The sequence below is a fragment of the Panthera onca genome, chromosome B1, assembly GCF_046562875.1.
Source record: "Panthera onca isolate mPanOnc1 chromosome B1, mPanOnc1 haplotype 2, whole genome shotgun sequence".
Taxonomy (NCBI): Eukaryota; Metazoa; Chordata; class Mammalia; order Carnivora; family Felidae; genus Panthera; species Panthera onca.
Genome location: NC_138342.1, coordinates 163,043,535 through 163,059,358, shown reverse-complemented (window position 1 = coordinate 163,059,358; position 15,824 = coordinate 163,043,535). Strand labels below are relative to the sequence as shown.

At 41.9% G+C, this 15,824-nt stretch overlaps 1 protein-coding gene across 2 annotated transcripts in view; it reads left to right on the top strand.

Moving 5' to 3' along the window:
• Nucleotides 1–15,824, top strand: part of ZMAT4 (zinc finger matrin-type 4) — a 352,176-nt gene that overhangs the window by 115,729 nt on the left and 220,623 nt on the right. For both annotated transcript variants that reach the window (XM_078445520.2, XM_078445519.2), the window contains exon 3: nucleotides 5,214–5,303. In XM_078445520.2, coding sequence (XP_078301646.1) covers nucleotides 5,214–5,303 — 90 coding nt within the window. The remainder of the gene's footprint in view (nucleotides 1–5,213; nucleotides 5,304–15,824) is intronic.

Here is a 15,824-nt window from a genome sequence, read left to right as displayed (position 1 = left end):
ATCCTTTCATGGTATGTCTGAAAGCTTTCAGGATCTTCTGATCTGATTCCGTTTGTAGGACCATTTCAGTGGCCTGTGTAGGAGGTCTATAACCCGGGTCCTTGGGCAGTTCCAGCAGAGAACATTTATTTCTTATTTATTTCTTCTGAGAATTTTAGTTGGTTCACTCTAGGTACAGGGAGTTTCTGTATCCAGCCTCCTTTCTGTGATAATAAGGAAAGATGCATCACTCTAGGAAAGAGTCCCAGTCATCAGAGGGAATCTTGCACACTTGTGGTTTTCTCTGTACTGAACCTTGACTTCCCAGTGAAGTTGTGCTCCAGCTTTTCCAGGGCTCAGCCCTGGGGCCCTCAACCTGGGAATGTTAAGTGGGGTTCTGCCAGGGTTGCCTTCTCCTTTTTCCTGAGAGATGGAGCCCATCTCACATCAGCCAGTCATTCTTGGGTAGCTGGAGAGTTAGACCCTTGGTATTTGTCGTCCTTCCCTTAAGTGGCTCTTCTTCACCCTAGAATGAGTAGAAACAGCTTAAAATTGGTGGCATGTGAGTATCACTCCTCTGTAATTATCAGTCTGTTCCAGGTTTTCCCTTTTTCTTTTAGGAAAAGGCTTATTTTAGCTGGTTTTTGGAAGAGGTATAATTAGATACCTATGATGAAATAAAATGGTGAAGACTTAACTAGGGAATCAGGAATGGATCTTAAAGCTTATTTGAAATAACACCTCTCCTGCCAGCCTCACAACTGTGATTTGAGGATAAAATGAAATGGTAAATGTCAAAGGGCTTTGAAGGCTGTTTGGAGCATTATGCAAATACTAAGTTGCTTTGTTATCTTCACATTTTATGAGACCAGAAATCAGTAGCCTTGCTGGAAGCAAATTTGAGTTGTGAATTTTTTAAGGGTATGTGATAATGGGAGATGGCTTTTTAGGTGAAGCACAAAGCCATTCTATTTCCATGTGGTCCACCCCCTTCTTTCACACAATACATCGGAAATAGAGGTTTGTCTTGTTCTTTATCCCCCCAAAGAGAAGGCTGGCCTGAATTTCCACTTTAGATGATTTCTTTGAGTGCCAAGAGATTGTTTCAGCCAAAGAAACTAATCTGCAGATAGGTCTGCCCCCTGCACAATGCCCAGCATCAGGGGCAAAGGCTTTAATTAAAATGGAAGAGTTGGTAATTTCTGACCTCTCTGGGAAGCTTAAAGTTGATGTGGTTTGAATGAAAGTAATGACTTTTACTTAAAATGCAAATATTAATGCGAGAACCAGGGACTGACTTTTGGTGCAAGCAAAAGAGATTGTAATTTCGTTTTCATGTCTTTTCCCTTAAAGAAATGGCCCTTTTCTTCCCTGACACTCTGTCATATGTACATTTAACATGTAAGGTCCTTTTGTCTTCTTGCATTTCCTTGCAGTTGGCAATTTGTCTTTTTAAACTCTTAAAAGCAGTGCATGTATGAGGTATTAATAAATTTGAAAAGTCATAAGGATTTGCTTTTGTTGTTCATATTACTTGGATGACATAAATCTGTTTCAGAAGTCGCTTTCCTTCCAGGTTGGTTGTCTGGATGGCATTTGTGCCCTGTCTCCGTAGAGACTCCATTTGTACACAGGAAGTGGAAATGATCGCATTGTGAAAAGGACACATATTTACCATAACATTTGTATGTTCCCAGAGAAAGTTTTAATATTTAAAGTAATGCGTATTGCTCTTGGGCTAAGTAGTCTCATCTAATCAGCAAGTATTGCAGTGAAAAAAATCATGCATTTGAATGTTGATAAGATGTTAACAGGTAGCTGGAAATGTGGTCAATTATGCCAGTATATGAATATATGAGTATAAAAGCATTTCAGATCAGTGTGCTTTTTACTAATTACAATCATTGTGAGTAGAAAGTATACTTATTGAGAAATTACAATGGCTTGAGCATTGTGAAGTTATTACTTTTATGTTAAGGGAAAATTGGTTGTAAAAATAAAAAAATGAAAACCATCCATACTTTCTCTACCCATGCTTGGTTTTCCACCTCTTACTTATATACTTACAAATATTTATATCATCTTAATCACAGTACACAAACAATTTTCAGTTTAGCATTTTCCATTCAACATTCAGTATGTAGGAAGCACTTTTTCAATCTCCAACTGAACATAAGGGCATCCCGTGGCTACTTTAACCAGCCTCTTGTCCAACATGTAGCTACCTCCCTGAGTTGTTTCTAGCTCAATGCTGCAATGAACATCTTTGCTCAAATCTAAGTTTAACATTTTGTGGAAATATTTTTGTTTGCTTGGTTTTAGAATAAATTGAAAGGAGTGAGGTTACGATGTCAACTTTCAACCAATTTCTGTGGGTAAGGGGTTGAGAGGAGCCAAGTGGGGGAAGACGCTGTGGGTTACTCGGTATGCCCCACCTTGAGGTAGAGGTGAGTATGCCAGGAAAAAAGGAGAGGACTCACTAGCAGGGCTAGACCCTGAGCTGAGGCAGAGGAATTATAGGGGGCCTGAGAGCACTCTGGCAGCTGCCTCTTTCTCTTTCTCAACCAACATCATTTGGAAGTGGTGTTGGGTTTGAATCAGTCTAACTGGAAGGGTGGCTCCACACTCTTCTCACTGAGAAGTGGACTGCCTTTGGAGCTTTTACTGTCTGCCTGAAGCTAGGGTTGGCTTGTGGGTGGGAAAGGCATTGGACCCCTTTCAGGCAGCCCAGGAAAAGCTGCAGGAGGGCAGAGGCAATAAGGAAGACCAGGCAATAGAGAAACAGAGAAATGATGAACTAGGATGTCTCTGCCATCATTCCTGAATGAGGTGGGATTTTCCAAAACACTGTTTTTCTTCACCCATACACAAGGACAAAGACAGTACCTGGAGGGCAGTCAGTCCTTCTGTCAAAATTAGAGGCTGGCAGAGCTGAGGAGAAAAACTGGCCTTTAATGAAGAAAATTGCTAATAAGACTCAAATCCCAACATCTCTCATCACTAATGGCTTTACAGCAGACTTATCATTTGCTTCCCTTTTCTTTTTAGCTAATGGGTTCTTACTAGTTTTGTCAAGCTGCAATTAAATAATCCAGTGAGCTCTGCCTTTGCTGGGAAGAATCTTTTGGAAAGAAATATAGTATTTTAGCAAAGAGAAGAACTCCAACCATGAAACAGGCCACATTATGAGATTTCCAATTTGGCTGTGATTTTGTTGTCTGGGAATCCAGGGCTTTGAGTAGATTGATGGTGGTAGGTAATGTGATACATTCTTCTAAGGGAACAAATGAAACTTTGAAAGCCCACTTCCACTGGCTTTGAGCTCACACTGGTACTGCTTTGTCTTTTCACTAATTACCTGTCTGTTGTGCTTTTCTCCAGCCCAGGCTCTGTGTCCACATTCAGCATCCTGCAGGTGTTTAATTGTTCTTTTTTTCTCTTTTTGACTGTAGCAGTATTCTTAACTTTACCACTACTCCTTACCTCCAAAAAACTAACAAAACTGGAAACTGTATACAGATTTTAGTAATCAACATATTTATCTGCAAAAAACTGTACCAGTCTGCACTGCATCATTCTCAGAACCGTGCAGCAGCTGAACAATGCTGTTGAAATCATCTGGCACAGGTCCACATAGGTCTCTATTTCACTGTCCTACCAATCTCCCAGGCAAACAAGACTCCAGGTAACCCGTGATTAAAACTTATAATACAACCTGGAAATGGCTACAAATGTATTTCAAAATCACACTCCAGTACCTTTATATGTCTGTAATATCATTCATGTTCCATTAACAATTTTAAACCCATTTAAAGGCCTTGAAATTGTTCAAGGACTGTTTTAGAAGCATGGTTTTCTTGCTTTGGGCACAATAAGGGGATGAAAAATGTGATAAAGAAGGAAAATGAGACAGAGGGATTTATATCATATCCTGTAAACAAGTTGCAATTTGCCTTGCATTCTCCGAAAATCATTTTGCCTTTGTGGCTAATCCATGAAGGCAAACTATCATTGCAGGAGCTTGGCTGGGCCCCAACTGTAAGTAAAGGCAAAGCAGAACCAATGCCTGGAGAAGAAAGAAATCAGCCCTGAGCAAAGGAAAGGGATAGGTGATGGGAATTAGGTAGTGATAGATTCAAGGAGAATGCACATCAGATCGGTACAGATTCAGAGTTCAGGATTGGTGCACTTGCTGGTGAGACACGTTAAGCATTATACGGACTGCAGTTTTTCATAGGCGCTGCCTCATTTGATTCTCACAGCAACCCTAATAAATATCACGTTCATTTTGTACACCGAGAAAAAGAAACTCATTTTAGCTATAAACAAATTAGACTGACTTGCTCAATATCACACAGCCAGATGGTGGTGGAGCTGCACTTGGGATCTGAACTTGTGACTGGTGGTGCTCTTTTCACTCTACCATCCTGCCACAGGTAGCAACTTGGGAGTTAAAACTGTAGGGTTCTTTAAAGGTGTGGGAAGTTCAGGTGGGCTCCCTGTTGAGCAAAGTAGTAGAAGAAAGATAGAACGAAGACGAGCTCAATTCTCCACGCTGGGTGTGGACCATTCAATACAGGCAGAAACCCATAGTCCTGCTGATCCTACAGGATGTGGAGCTTTATTTGTTCAACTGCTTTGCCTGCTTGCATGCAACTTGGGCTCTGATCAGTCCTCAGGCTTGCATATGATATCTTTTGTTTGCTTATGATATCTGACTTGGGAAGATCTCTTTTGATAGCTTATTAAGGAGGCTCTATCTAGCATGGGAGAACCAGAGATAAAGCCTTCTGTTGGAGATACTATGAGTGCCAACTCCCAGGAGGGGGTGGGGGGGCACTGTCCCAAGATCCTCATGTCAGGGAAGTGGGAGGGTGAGACAAGGCAGGGGATCTAAGATTTCCATCACAGTTGATCCTTGTATTGTTCTCTCTGCTGACCCATTCTTATTTTGAGGACAATTAAATATATTACGCACCCTACGCTTCAAGATCCCAGCGTTTTAACTTTAACTTTCTTCTTTAACTGTGTTTTCTAATCCTGAAATTTTGTTGGCTTTGTAACTTTGGGCAAGTCACTAAACCTATGTGAAACTTCACCCCACGTAATTCTCAGGAGCGTGGGGAAGTGTTTTTAATGAAAGTACTACTTTGCACTTACGGTCACTGGCTAAGTTTCCAAGGGCTTAAAATGCTTTCTCTTTCATAGTATTTGCTTCTGCTTTTCCTTCCCAGAGTCGAAAACATGCAAGCAAAGTCCGACTGTATTATATGCTTCACCCCAGGGATGGCGGGTGTCCTGCCAAGAGGCTCCGGTCAGAAAATGTGAGTATCTGGCACTGTCCGATAACCTTAGATGATTTGTTCCATTTGCTAAGAACTTTGCAAGTCTAGGAAGTATAGTCATGTCCACCTTAGCAGAAAAGCTAAGTGAGTAGAAATTATTCTCATTAAATACTACAGAAAATGTTACACATAAGCAAGTGTTTTCCCTTTTTCCCGCCCAAACTTGCCAGTATGGTGTTGGAGAACTTTGTGATGATTCCACACTAGGGCAGAGCCAAGAAAGAATGTACAGAAGGAACAGAGAGCAGCTGGCTGAGGGAAGGCAGGAGCCATCAGAAGATAAACAAAAGTAGGAAGGATGGCCTAAGGAGAAAACCTGCCAGAAATATCAGATACTTTGCTATTAACATATTTTATTTTTTCTTTGGTGTCTAAAACTGAATGCCAATTTGTTCCTTTGTAAATACTGTGCATATCTTGCAAATAAAAATACTGAGGGTTTTGATCAGTGCCCCTCTCCCTGAGGGAACATTTACTTGGGAATAAAATGACAATTAGGAAGTTGCTTTGAGGATGTAAGGTCAGAGCAAAGGGTTTACTTCAGCCAGGCCAAAGCAGGGACTGATAAAATAAATATTCCTTCCTCCCAGTAGGGCTTACTTTTCCTAATGAGTGGAATATTCATATCCGTCCATTGCAGAGGTCCTCTGTGATAAACACTGCAGATGAAACAGAAATCGCTTGTCCTTTGAGCACTGAGGAAGCTGCAGGCATAGAATTTATGCCCTACACTCTTGCTTATGCTTGTGATTCCTTTCTCCTTCTGCTGCCTTATAGATGACAGTCTTCTTTTCTTATTAAAAATTAATATATGATCATTGAAGACACTTGACAAGAACCACACTTGTGTGTTCTTCACAAGAGAAAAAGAGAGAACAAGAGAACTGTGGATGACCATGAGTAGTGAGCATCAGGGCTAGTGTTAACGAATTCCAAGCACGCCTCTTACATCGCACACGAGCTATTCATGCGCAGGCTAATCTGGAACACTGTGGAGTTGTCTTTACTGCCTTGGTGAAGCAGCATTTAGAGCTTATTAGAGGGAAAAGATGTCACAAAAACTTTTCAAGCTGCTAAGAAGTGGGACAGAGACTGGTTCTGTCAGCTCTTAGCCTTATGACCTTGGGCAAATAATTGATCTCTCTCAACCTGTTTCCTCAATGAGACTATAATAATCACCCTTTCCTCACTGGGCTTCTGTGAGGTGTACTGTTATATGCAAAGTACTGAGGAAAGAGAGATGAATAAGGCCCAGATTTGCCTTAAAGAAACTCAGAGTGGAGTGAGGGAGATCAACATTGTATAAAAAAATTGCTGTAATTGCACAATGTAGGTGTTTAAGATTCTACACAAAATCCCATGGAGACAAAGGGCAAGTTATCCATGCCAGGACGAGTTGCTCAGGGATGGTGTTACTGAGAGTTGGCATTTGAGGTGGGGACCTTGGGCTTGAATGGATGGTACCAGTTGGAGGGGGGGGGGAGGAGACAGGTGCACTCTTGGGTGTATTCCTATCAAAATAACTTATTAAACCTCAGGAGAGTTGACCTGAGCCGGCTTTCATGTAGTCTAAGAATCTTGTAGCTACAGCAGAGTCCTGATTTCCATCTTTCCATTAGTGGAGAGGACAGAATTAGTTCCTTTCTCTGAAATTATTGAGCAATGATGCCCGTGTCACTTCATTCAGTAGCTTTTTCATGTCTTATCGTAATAGTCAAAAACAATAGGGTTCATATACATTTGACAATTAGCTCTTGGAACACAGATTATTTTCTATCTGCTCAAGTTCTAATCATGAATGTTGTACTTACTTATGTCTGAGCTCCTAGGGAGGGCTTGACTGGGCAGACAGAAGGGGGACACTGGGACTCAACTGGTGTTACTTGAGGACATGGTCTTTGCCATTCTGGTCAGACCCATGATTTACCCACTCAGGCACTGGTTCTTCCAGTAGCACTGGGAATGATTTATGGAGCGGAAGATGTTTGGGTTTTTAGAGCAGGAATTATTTGCAAAGATTCTTTACCAAAGACCCTTTGAGAACTTTTTCCTCTGGTGTATCCTGAGTTTTGAAAACTTGGATCTACTAATGGTCTATTTTTTTTAAATGTTTATTTATTTATTTTGCAAGAGTGGACGGAAGAGGCAGAGAGACCGTATGTGTGGGTGTAAGCAGGGGAGGGGAAGAAAGAGAAGGAGAGAAAGAATCTCAAGCAGGCTCTGTGCTGTCAGTGCAGAGCCCAACATGGAGCTCTAACTCACAAACCATGAGATCATGACCTGAGCTGAAATCAAGAGTCAGACACTTCATCAACTGAGCCACCCAGCCATTCCTGCCAACAATTTATTTATTAAATCATATTCTATAGCTTTCTGTAATCGTAGTATAAGACCAAATCAGTAAGCAGGAAAAGCAACATACTGACTCTACTTTTTGAAAGAGATTGTTGATGATTTTATGAGGGTGTGTTTGTGCCTACATTTCATACGTAAATACATCATTTACCTTAGGCATTTTGACATGCTGGATATAGCATGGAAGCCACCCCAGTCCCTCACTGGGGCTGTGAAAGTTGAAACTGGTAATTATTTGGCCAACTTTCTTTTGTACAGACTCATACCTTAGGGTTGAAAGGCTTAATATGCAAATAAACAATGGCCAGCCATATGGAAATAGAACTTTGATACACCTGAAACTAATATAACATTGGGTTTCAACTACACTTTAACTAAAATAAATAAACAAACAAACAAACAAATAAATAAATAAATAAATAAATGAAAATAGAACTTTGAACCATAACCTGTAGCAACCATCCTGGGAGTCCAACCCATTAGTATATAGAAACCAGCCCCGGAAGCCTGCCTAAGTTAAACTTATAGGAAGTCAAACCGTTATCTCTAGTAACAATCCAGGAAGCCAAACCATAACCCCTGTAACAATAGGCCCCAAATGGTCTGGACTTGATTAATACTTGATAGCTTTCCTAATTTTTGTCCCTGCTCCCGGTTTGGAACCAGCCAGAGAAAACCAAATAGGCACTCCTAAACAATCACATAGGATGTCCACCTCTAGTTCGCCTACCTACAGCTTCCGCACACAAGCAGTCTCCAATCAGGGCATACCTGAGTCCTCCCCTTTATTCCATTACAAAGCTTTCCCACTTATCCGTTTGCCTTGGAGTCTTCTCCAAGGCAAGTGATGGTGACTGACATCCTTGCTCTAGTAAGCTCTAAATAAATAGCCTTTCTTTTTCTCATTTGGTTGGTCTTGTTTATTTCCACAGGGCTATAAAATGGGGATAAAAATAGCATCAGTGTACAGGTTTAGCATAAGGCCCAAATAAGATAACTTATTTATTCAGCACTTTATTTTCAAAGCTCTTTCTACCTGCATTATTGTTATTGATTCCCTCTCCACAAATACCCTGTGTCTTAGAAGAATGTAACACTCTGTTCCACCTGCCTCTCCATCCTTGCACATCCTCCCCACTGCCCTGCTTCCTGGGGCTGTGACAGGTTTGTAGCCCAGTCTTGGCTGGAAATAGTTTCATGGCCACCCTGACTACCCAACAAAGTGAGTGACTTCCAAAAACAGAGAAAACTTGTTTCTGAGTCTCCAATCCCTGAATGCACCTGAACCTTGGCCCCACAGTGATCCCTAAAACTGATAGGGCTGATAAGTAATGGCAGCCATCCCTCCCTCCCTACTTCTTAGCCCTCTGGGAATATGCAGTAACTCCAAATCTACATACAGATGAACACAAGTGCCTATGATTATTCCCAGGGTCAATTGACATTTCTACTCCAGGTTATTTGACTTTGTTGTTGCTTTTCAAAAACTTAAAATTCATTTCTGCCTCCTAACCTGGTACTTCCAGCTTTTTAAATTCCCCCTTTGTGTGCTTCAAATGCTCATTCGGATCTTCTATGTTTTTTTTTTTTTTTTTCCCTGAAATCTTAGAGCAAGACATTTTCCTCCTGAGGCCACAGAGTAAAATTAAATGCGAAATAAATTGTTATAGTTGATTGCCTTAGAGAAATTTTCTGTAATCCTGTGAGCATTAGAGCCAAAAAGGAACGTAGAGCACATCTAGTTCATTGAGAGTCTCAGGTTTTCAAGATACTTTTTAGTATCTTCTCACTTGCTTTGGAAAAAAAAAATGTCTACTTAAGAAACAACATTTTTAAGTAAAAGGATGATTTCATTTTACCTTTAATTTTATTCTGTAAGGATAAGTAACTGCCAACAAAAACCACCAGTCAGTATTAAGAACATAGTGTTTTTACATCGAGTTAATAGAATTCCTCCTAAGTGGAAAAACTTGACATTTGGTTGGTGTAATCAAGCTTCTCACTTTTAAACACTTACATGATTTCCTATAGGTCTGGAATATTCAGCAGAGCTGGAACACCTCCAGGATCAGTTTCATGGGTCCCTAAAATCCTGGGTTCCAGGTCAGGAGGACTATCTAATCCGACTGTTTTGTGATGAAGGTGAAAAAAAGGTCCAAAGAAGTACCATGACTTGCCCAAATTGGTCAGGCCTGAGGCTGAGACCCTCCCTGCTTCCCTAAGTTCTATTCCTAGGCTTCTCCCACATATCTTGAAATTCTGTCTTATATTTAGACATTGAAGCCATTGCTGGGTCCAGAGCCAGAGAGCACTGCTGTTCTGGGGCAAAGTAATAATAGCTGGTGCTTAGCAGGTACCTCCTACTTATATTCTAAATGCTTTACATACATTAACACATTTAATCCTCACTCCTGTATAGGGTGGAAACTATCATTATCCCCACTTTACAGAAAAGTAAACTGAAATAGAGAAATTAAGTCACTTGACTCTGGTCATACTGCTGGCAAGTGGCAAAGACAAGGCTGGGGAAACACAAAACAAAATGAAAGAAAATTCCTCTGGTTCTGCAAACTAGCTCACCATGCCACTTCCTGAGATAGGTGGTAATCAGCTAGTAAGGACATGGGCCCTTCCCCAGGAGAGATCAGGATCTAGTTCAGGTTGGGGGTGATCCAATGTGTGGTCATGTTTTGTAAGACAGTGTGGTGGCTGTGCAGGTGCTCCCATGGATACGGGTGCTCCCACAGACCTATCCCAGGGTGTCATCTAGCACACTGGAGGGGTCCCCAACCTTTCCTGGTGGGATGGGGCAGGACAGAGTTGCCTGGAAAAAGTGACGCTGAACTGATTCTTGAGGGATACACGTGGGTGAGCCCAGTGAATGGGGGGGCAAAGTGCTCTTCTGAGTGTGGAGCCAAAATGAGTAATGTCTTCAGCGAAGCAAAATTCAAAGGTATTTCTAGAGTATAAAATGCCGGTGGGAGGCTGTGTTACTTTCCCAGGATGGCTGTAACAAATTACCACAAACTGGGTGGCTAAAAACAACAGAAATTTATTTTCTCACAGTCCTTGAGGCTCCAAGTCTGAATCAAGGTGTAGGCAGGGCCTCTCTCTGGAGGGTCTGATTGAAAATCGGTTCTGTGCTTCTCAGAACCTGCTGGTGGTTGCTGGCAGCCTTCAGTGTTCCTTGGCTTGAGCTGCAACATGTCTGCCCACTTTTGTCATCACCTGGTCTCCTTCTTGCATGTATCTTCATGTGTTCTCTTCTCTTCTTATAAGAACGACAGTCATCCGAGTGACAGCTGCTATAATAATCCAGTGTGACCTCATTGTAATTAATCTGCAAAGACCCTATTTTCAAATGTCTCCTGTTGGAGGTGGACAAGAATTTGGGGGACACAGAATGCACTCAGTAGAGCCATGGAGACCAAAGTGAAGCGTGGGGTGGTGGGGAAAGGCCCGCACATCTGCTGTGTACAATATTAACATTTACTTTGTCAACATTTTCTGCTTTGTCAAGTGGTCTGCAGCTAAATTCATGAGCAGTTCACAAAGATAGGTGCATTTACCCATCAAAGCTGTGTGCTTTGGCCTCCAGCTGTGTGTTTAGAGCTACAAGTGGGGATTTTGTCCCTGGCTCAGCTACATCTATTAGTTTTACAACTTTGTTTTGGACTTTCTAAACCTTAATTGCCGTGGTTATAATCAGGGCCTATAAACGCTGCCATGCCTACCTCTCAGAGTTGTTCAGGGACTCAAATAAAAGCTTCCTGTTTGTGGAGCCGCATGATAAATGGTAAAGTGTGTGTGTGTGTGTGTGTGTGTGTGTGTGTGTGTGTGTGTGTGTAGCATTCATTAATAGAGTTTTACATTTTTTGTCTATTGGTTCTGATCATTAGTCTCTTGTGCGATATACAACTTCTCTAGTCCAGTTAGGGGCAGGCCTGCTGTGTTCATGGAGAACACCTGAGGAAAGATTAGGGCACCAATAAGTGTGAGGTGGTGTTTATTGATGTGTCTTAAAACAAGGGTCAGAAAATAGCTGCTGGCCAAAGGTAGCCATGGCCTATTCTTGTAAAGTTTGTGAACTAAGAATGGTTTTTACATTCTTAAATGTTTGGGGGAAAAACCAAAAGAAGAATATACTGTCAAGTGAAAAATACATGAACTTCACCTTTTAATGTCCATAGACATAATCTTAGGAACATGACCACGCTCAGTCCTTTACAGCTTTATGCACAGGGCAGCGGCAGAGCTGGGCGGTTGCGATAGACTGTATGTCCCACAAGCCTAAACTGTTTCCCCTGTGTCCCTTCACAGAAAGTGTTTGCTGGCCCCCATATGAAGTGGACAGATTTGGTGAAGGAAGGGGGGCATTATCACTCCTCTTTTTGTGCATCTGTCTACTCACAGGGATGACACATTTTGGTCATTCCTTACTCTTTTTTTTTTAATAATTTTTTTTAATGTTTATTTTTCAGAGAGAGGGCAGCGGGGGTGGGGGGGCGGTGGGCAGAGAGAGAGGGAGACACAGAATCTGAAGCAGGCTTCAGGCTCCGAGCTGTCAGCACAGAACATGATGCGGGGCTCAGACCCACAAACTGCAAGATCATGACCTGAGCTGAACACAGATGGTCAACTGACCGAGCCACCTAGGCTCGGAATGACCTATGTCATTCCAGACTCTTCAAGCTGCCTTGCCCTCTGTTCCTTTTGAGTTTTGGTTTATTAGGCGCCAGAAAGTTGAAGGTTTTGGCCAGTAGGAAGTATCATTCCAAACTCCTGAGCGAGAACTGACACTCTTGCTGTTTTGCTTTGTTTTTTTTCAGTGCAGATCGCTTGAAATTTAGGAAGGGGTTACGTTATAAGAATTTGTTTGAAGTCTGCAACACTGTGGACACAATGAGGACACCTGGTTTTTTATGCCATCGGCACAGCAGCACCAGCTTATGGTAACCCAAGACTCTGGACTTTTTTGAGATAACCCTGATTTAGAATACTTGTTCTTGTCACTACAAATCAGTGGTATGTCCTGGAAAGTCCAATAATTCCTCTCCAAACTGTACCCAAAAGTGGAATCGAGATTCCAAATACACAGATAATAATTTAAAGGAAAAAAACAACAACCCAGAACTGCTCATTAATGTGAATGTGCAGTATGGCACTTGGCTCTACATGACTCTCTGGGCCCCATACTAGGTCTCCAGCTTGGCACTGTGCTTCTGAAACTCATTTATGCTAAAATATATACATAGTTACTACTTCTATCTAAAATCTGATCCAGAGGGGAGGAAAAAAAGGATTCCCCCAAAGGCAGCTATGAAAATAATTTTTCCCCCACAACAGAGGTAGTGTAGTCGGTCTTTGATTTTACTGTTAACACATCATTGGATATATTCTCTTGTTAGCTGGCCACGAATGAAGCCCTCTTTATGTGTCAAGCCTGATACTAAATACTTGATAGATATTTCATTTGAACTTTACAAATGCAAGTAGGAATCTTTACTGCCTCTATTTTAAAAGGGTGAAGCCTGAAGCTTAGGTCAAATATCTTACGTAAACTCACAGACCTTGTTGTGAATGATACAGCCAAGGTTCGAACACAATACGATTTGGCTCTAGAACTCCATATTACTATGTATTCTTCATTTATTCCCTTTTTAAAAGAAATGTTAATTGACTTCCTACTAAGAGTCAGGTACTTTGTTGATTGCGAGAATTTAATGGTGAAGGAAACACATGCAGTTGGTATTGACAGAATTTACAGGGTAGTGGGGGAAACGGCCATTATTTTTTTTTTAAAATCATACAAATACACAAATACACAAAAGCACAAAATGGGGAGATCATAGGTCTTTGGGATCAGAGAAACCCTCCCTGAACAAATGATGCTTCAGCTGTGTCTGAAAGGTGAGGATGGTTTAACTAGTCAAAGAGGCAACGGGAGGCCGAAGAATGCCAGGCAGAGGGGACGGCATGGTCAAAGGCCCTGCAGTCAAAGAAATCACGGCACACTTAAGGAAGAAAATGAAAGCCAGCGTTGCTGGTGTTCAGAGATGGAAGCAGGCAGTGATGTCAGATGCAGAGAATGGATTAATGGAAAAAGGAGCAGAGGTGAATGGTTGAGCATCAGGCTTTCAATAGGCCACGAGAGTATGGCTGAGGATGAGGCTAATGACAGCAGCAAACAATGAGAAATACATAAATTCGAGGGATAATTAAGTCAGTAAAAATGGATAATTGGATAATAGATGTGAAGCAGAAGAAGGTTTCCAAATGGCTTCCAGTTCAGAACTTGCACTGGGTGGCTGTTGCCTCTCCTGCAGCCACAGTAGTCTTCTTCCTCCTTAAGGGCCAGAGAGCAGGGAGACCTGAGCATGGGGAAAAGATGTGAGGAAAACCCCTTCTCGAGGTTGTTCCATATTAATCCAGGCTGAGCGGAACTGAAGTTGCATAGAGGTAAATTTGCCTCCAGTGCAGGGGTAGAGGACAGCAAGTGACTGGTGGACTTTTGTCTTCAGAGTTTCTTCCCAGTGGAGGTTTTCTACATTTCTAATGGGGAGGGTGAAGCCATGCCAGTGGCCAGGCCAGGAGTTGGATCCCACAGAGGCACAGGCTAGAGGTTCTCTACAGGTGGTTCTCTACAGGTGTTGTCCAGTGTCAGGACAGTGTGCTGAATGAATTCAAGGCTGTCACCAAGTGCCAGGGCTGGGGAGAGGATAGTATCAGTACCCTGGAGGACTTCTAGAGAGAGATGCCGAAGTTGTCGGTGGTTAAACCATGTGCATCCAGTAGGAAGACCGGGGCTATTTAAGGAGATGGAACAGCTCAGATGTGGTCTTAAGACCTAGATCCAGTGACTCCCAGTGGGTCCATCCTATTCCTCCTTAGTTGGAAAGGCAGAGATGGTAAGACCCACAGTTTTAGACTTTATGAGGGCAGGGGCCTTAACTTATTAATCTTTATACCCCTTCCCACAGGGGCATTCCATAAATTACTGTTCATATTTTCATGATAAGATATTATCTTATTTTTTTCTTTAAAATCATTATGATTAAAAAATAGTTTTAATTAAAAAAAACTATCATTTGTATGGAAAATCATACAGAGTATTACCATGAAATTATATTTTGGTTATATCCGTATAAAAGTGCCTTTGTTAAAAGAAGATTTTGTGAAATTGGGTTTAAGAAAATCTGAGAACTAGGGACACTGTTTCAATGAGAATCTTCTCCAGGTTCTTGGTCTCATGTGGGTGATCTTCAAACAGGAAACACGTAAGGAAAGGGGGAGGATTTGGGAGATCATGCTGTCATAGCACAGGCTGGTCTCCCCAGCAGGTGCTTCTGGTGGGGACCCACATGTTCAGGCTCCATCTGGCCAGTCTGTAACCACCCTGCCCTGGCAGACCTGCTCACTTATTTAGCTTCCTTCTCACTGGCTGCTCTGAGATGAGCGGTTGTCTGTCTTTTCTTGTCTGCCCTTGAGGCTTGACCCTATTTTACCACATATCAAGGCTGTTTGTGCAGAAGTTGAGGTGTAGCTAATGGAGGTAAATGTCCTTCCCGGATCCCCACCCAATTTCAGCCATAAGAAAAAAGGAAACTGATAGGAAGTTCTTCTCTGTAGGATATTTTGGTGTTGCCTCCAGAGTAAACAGGTGGATCATACTTACTGGATGATGCAAAACATGGAAGAGTAGAGGTCAAATGCCTTAACATGTCTTTCACTTTGCACACCAAATGGGCTCTTGAACACAAATCAAAGTATGTTTTTGTTTAGGGTAGTTAATAAAGGAATTCTGGGGATGACAGACCTCTCTAATGTCAGCTCTGAGATGTCAGCCTATATGTTGGGTTTCCTTTCAGAGGGCCAGCAGGGGTTTCCAGAAGCCTCTACCCAGCTTAATGCAGCTTGATGCCTCACGAACATGTGGCAGCTGGGTTCTTGGGCTCTTTGCCCTGTCTGCTGTGTTTCCTCTTTTCAGGTGTCTGCCTCTCAAGCTATCTTTCCTGTGTCAGTATTTTCCCCCGATACATAGATTTCCTTGATTCACATCCTAGAGTCTCACAAAACCTAAGTTTGTTCTTCTCTGAAATCCCAACTCTTTCCTGAAAACTTTTACCACCCACTTTTAATCATTTT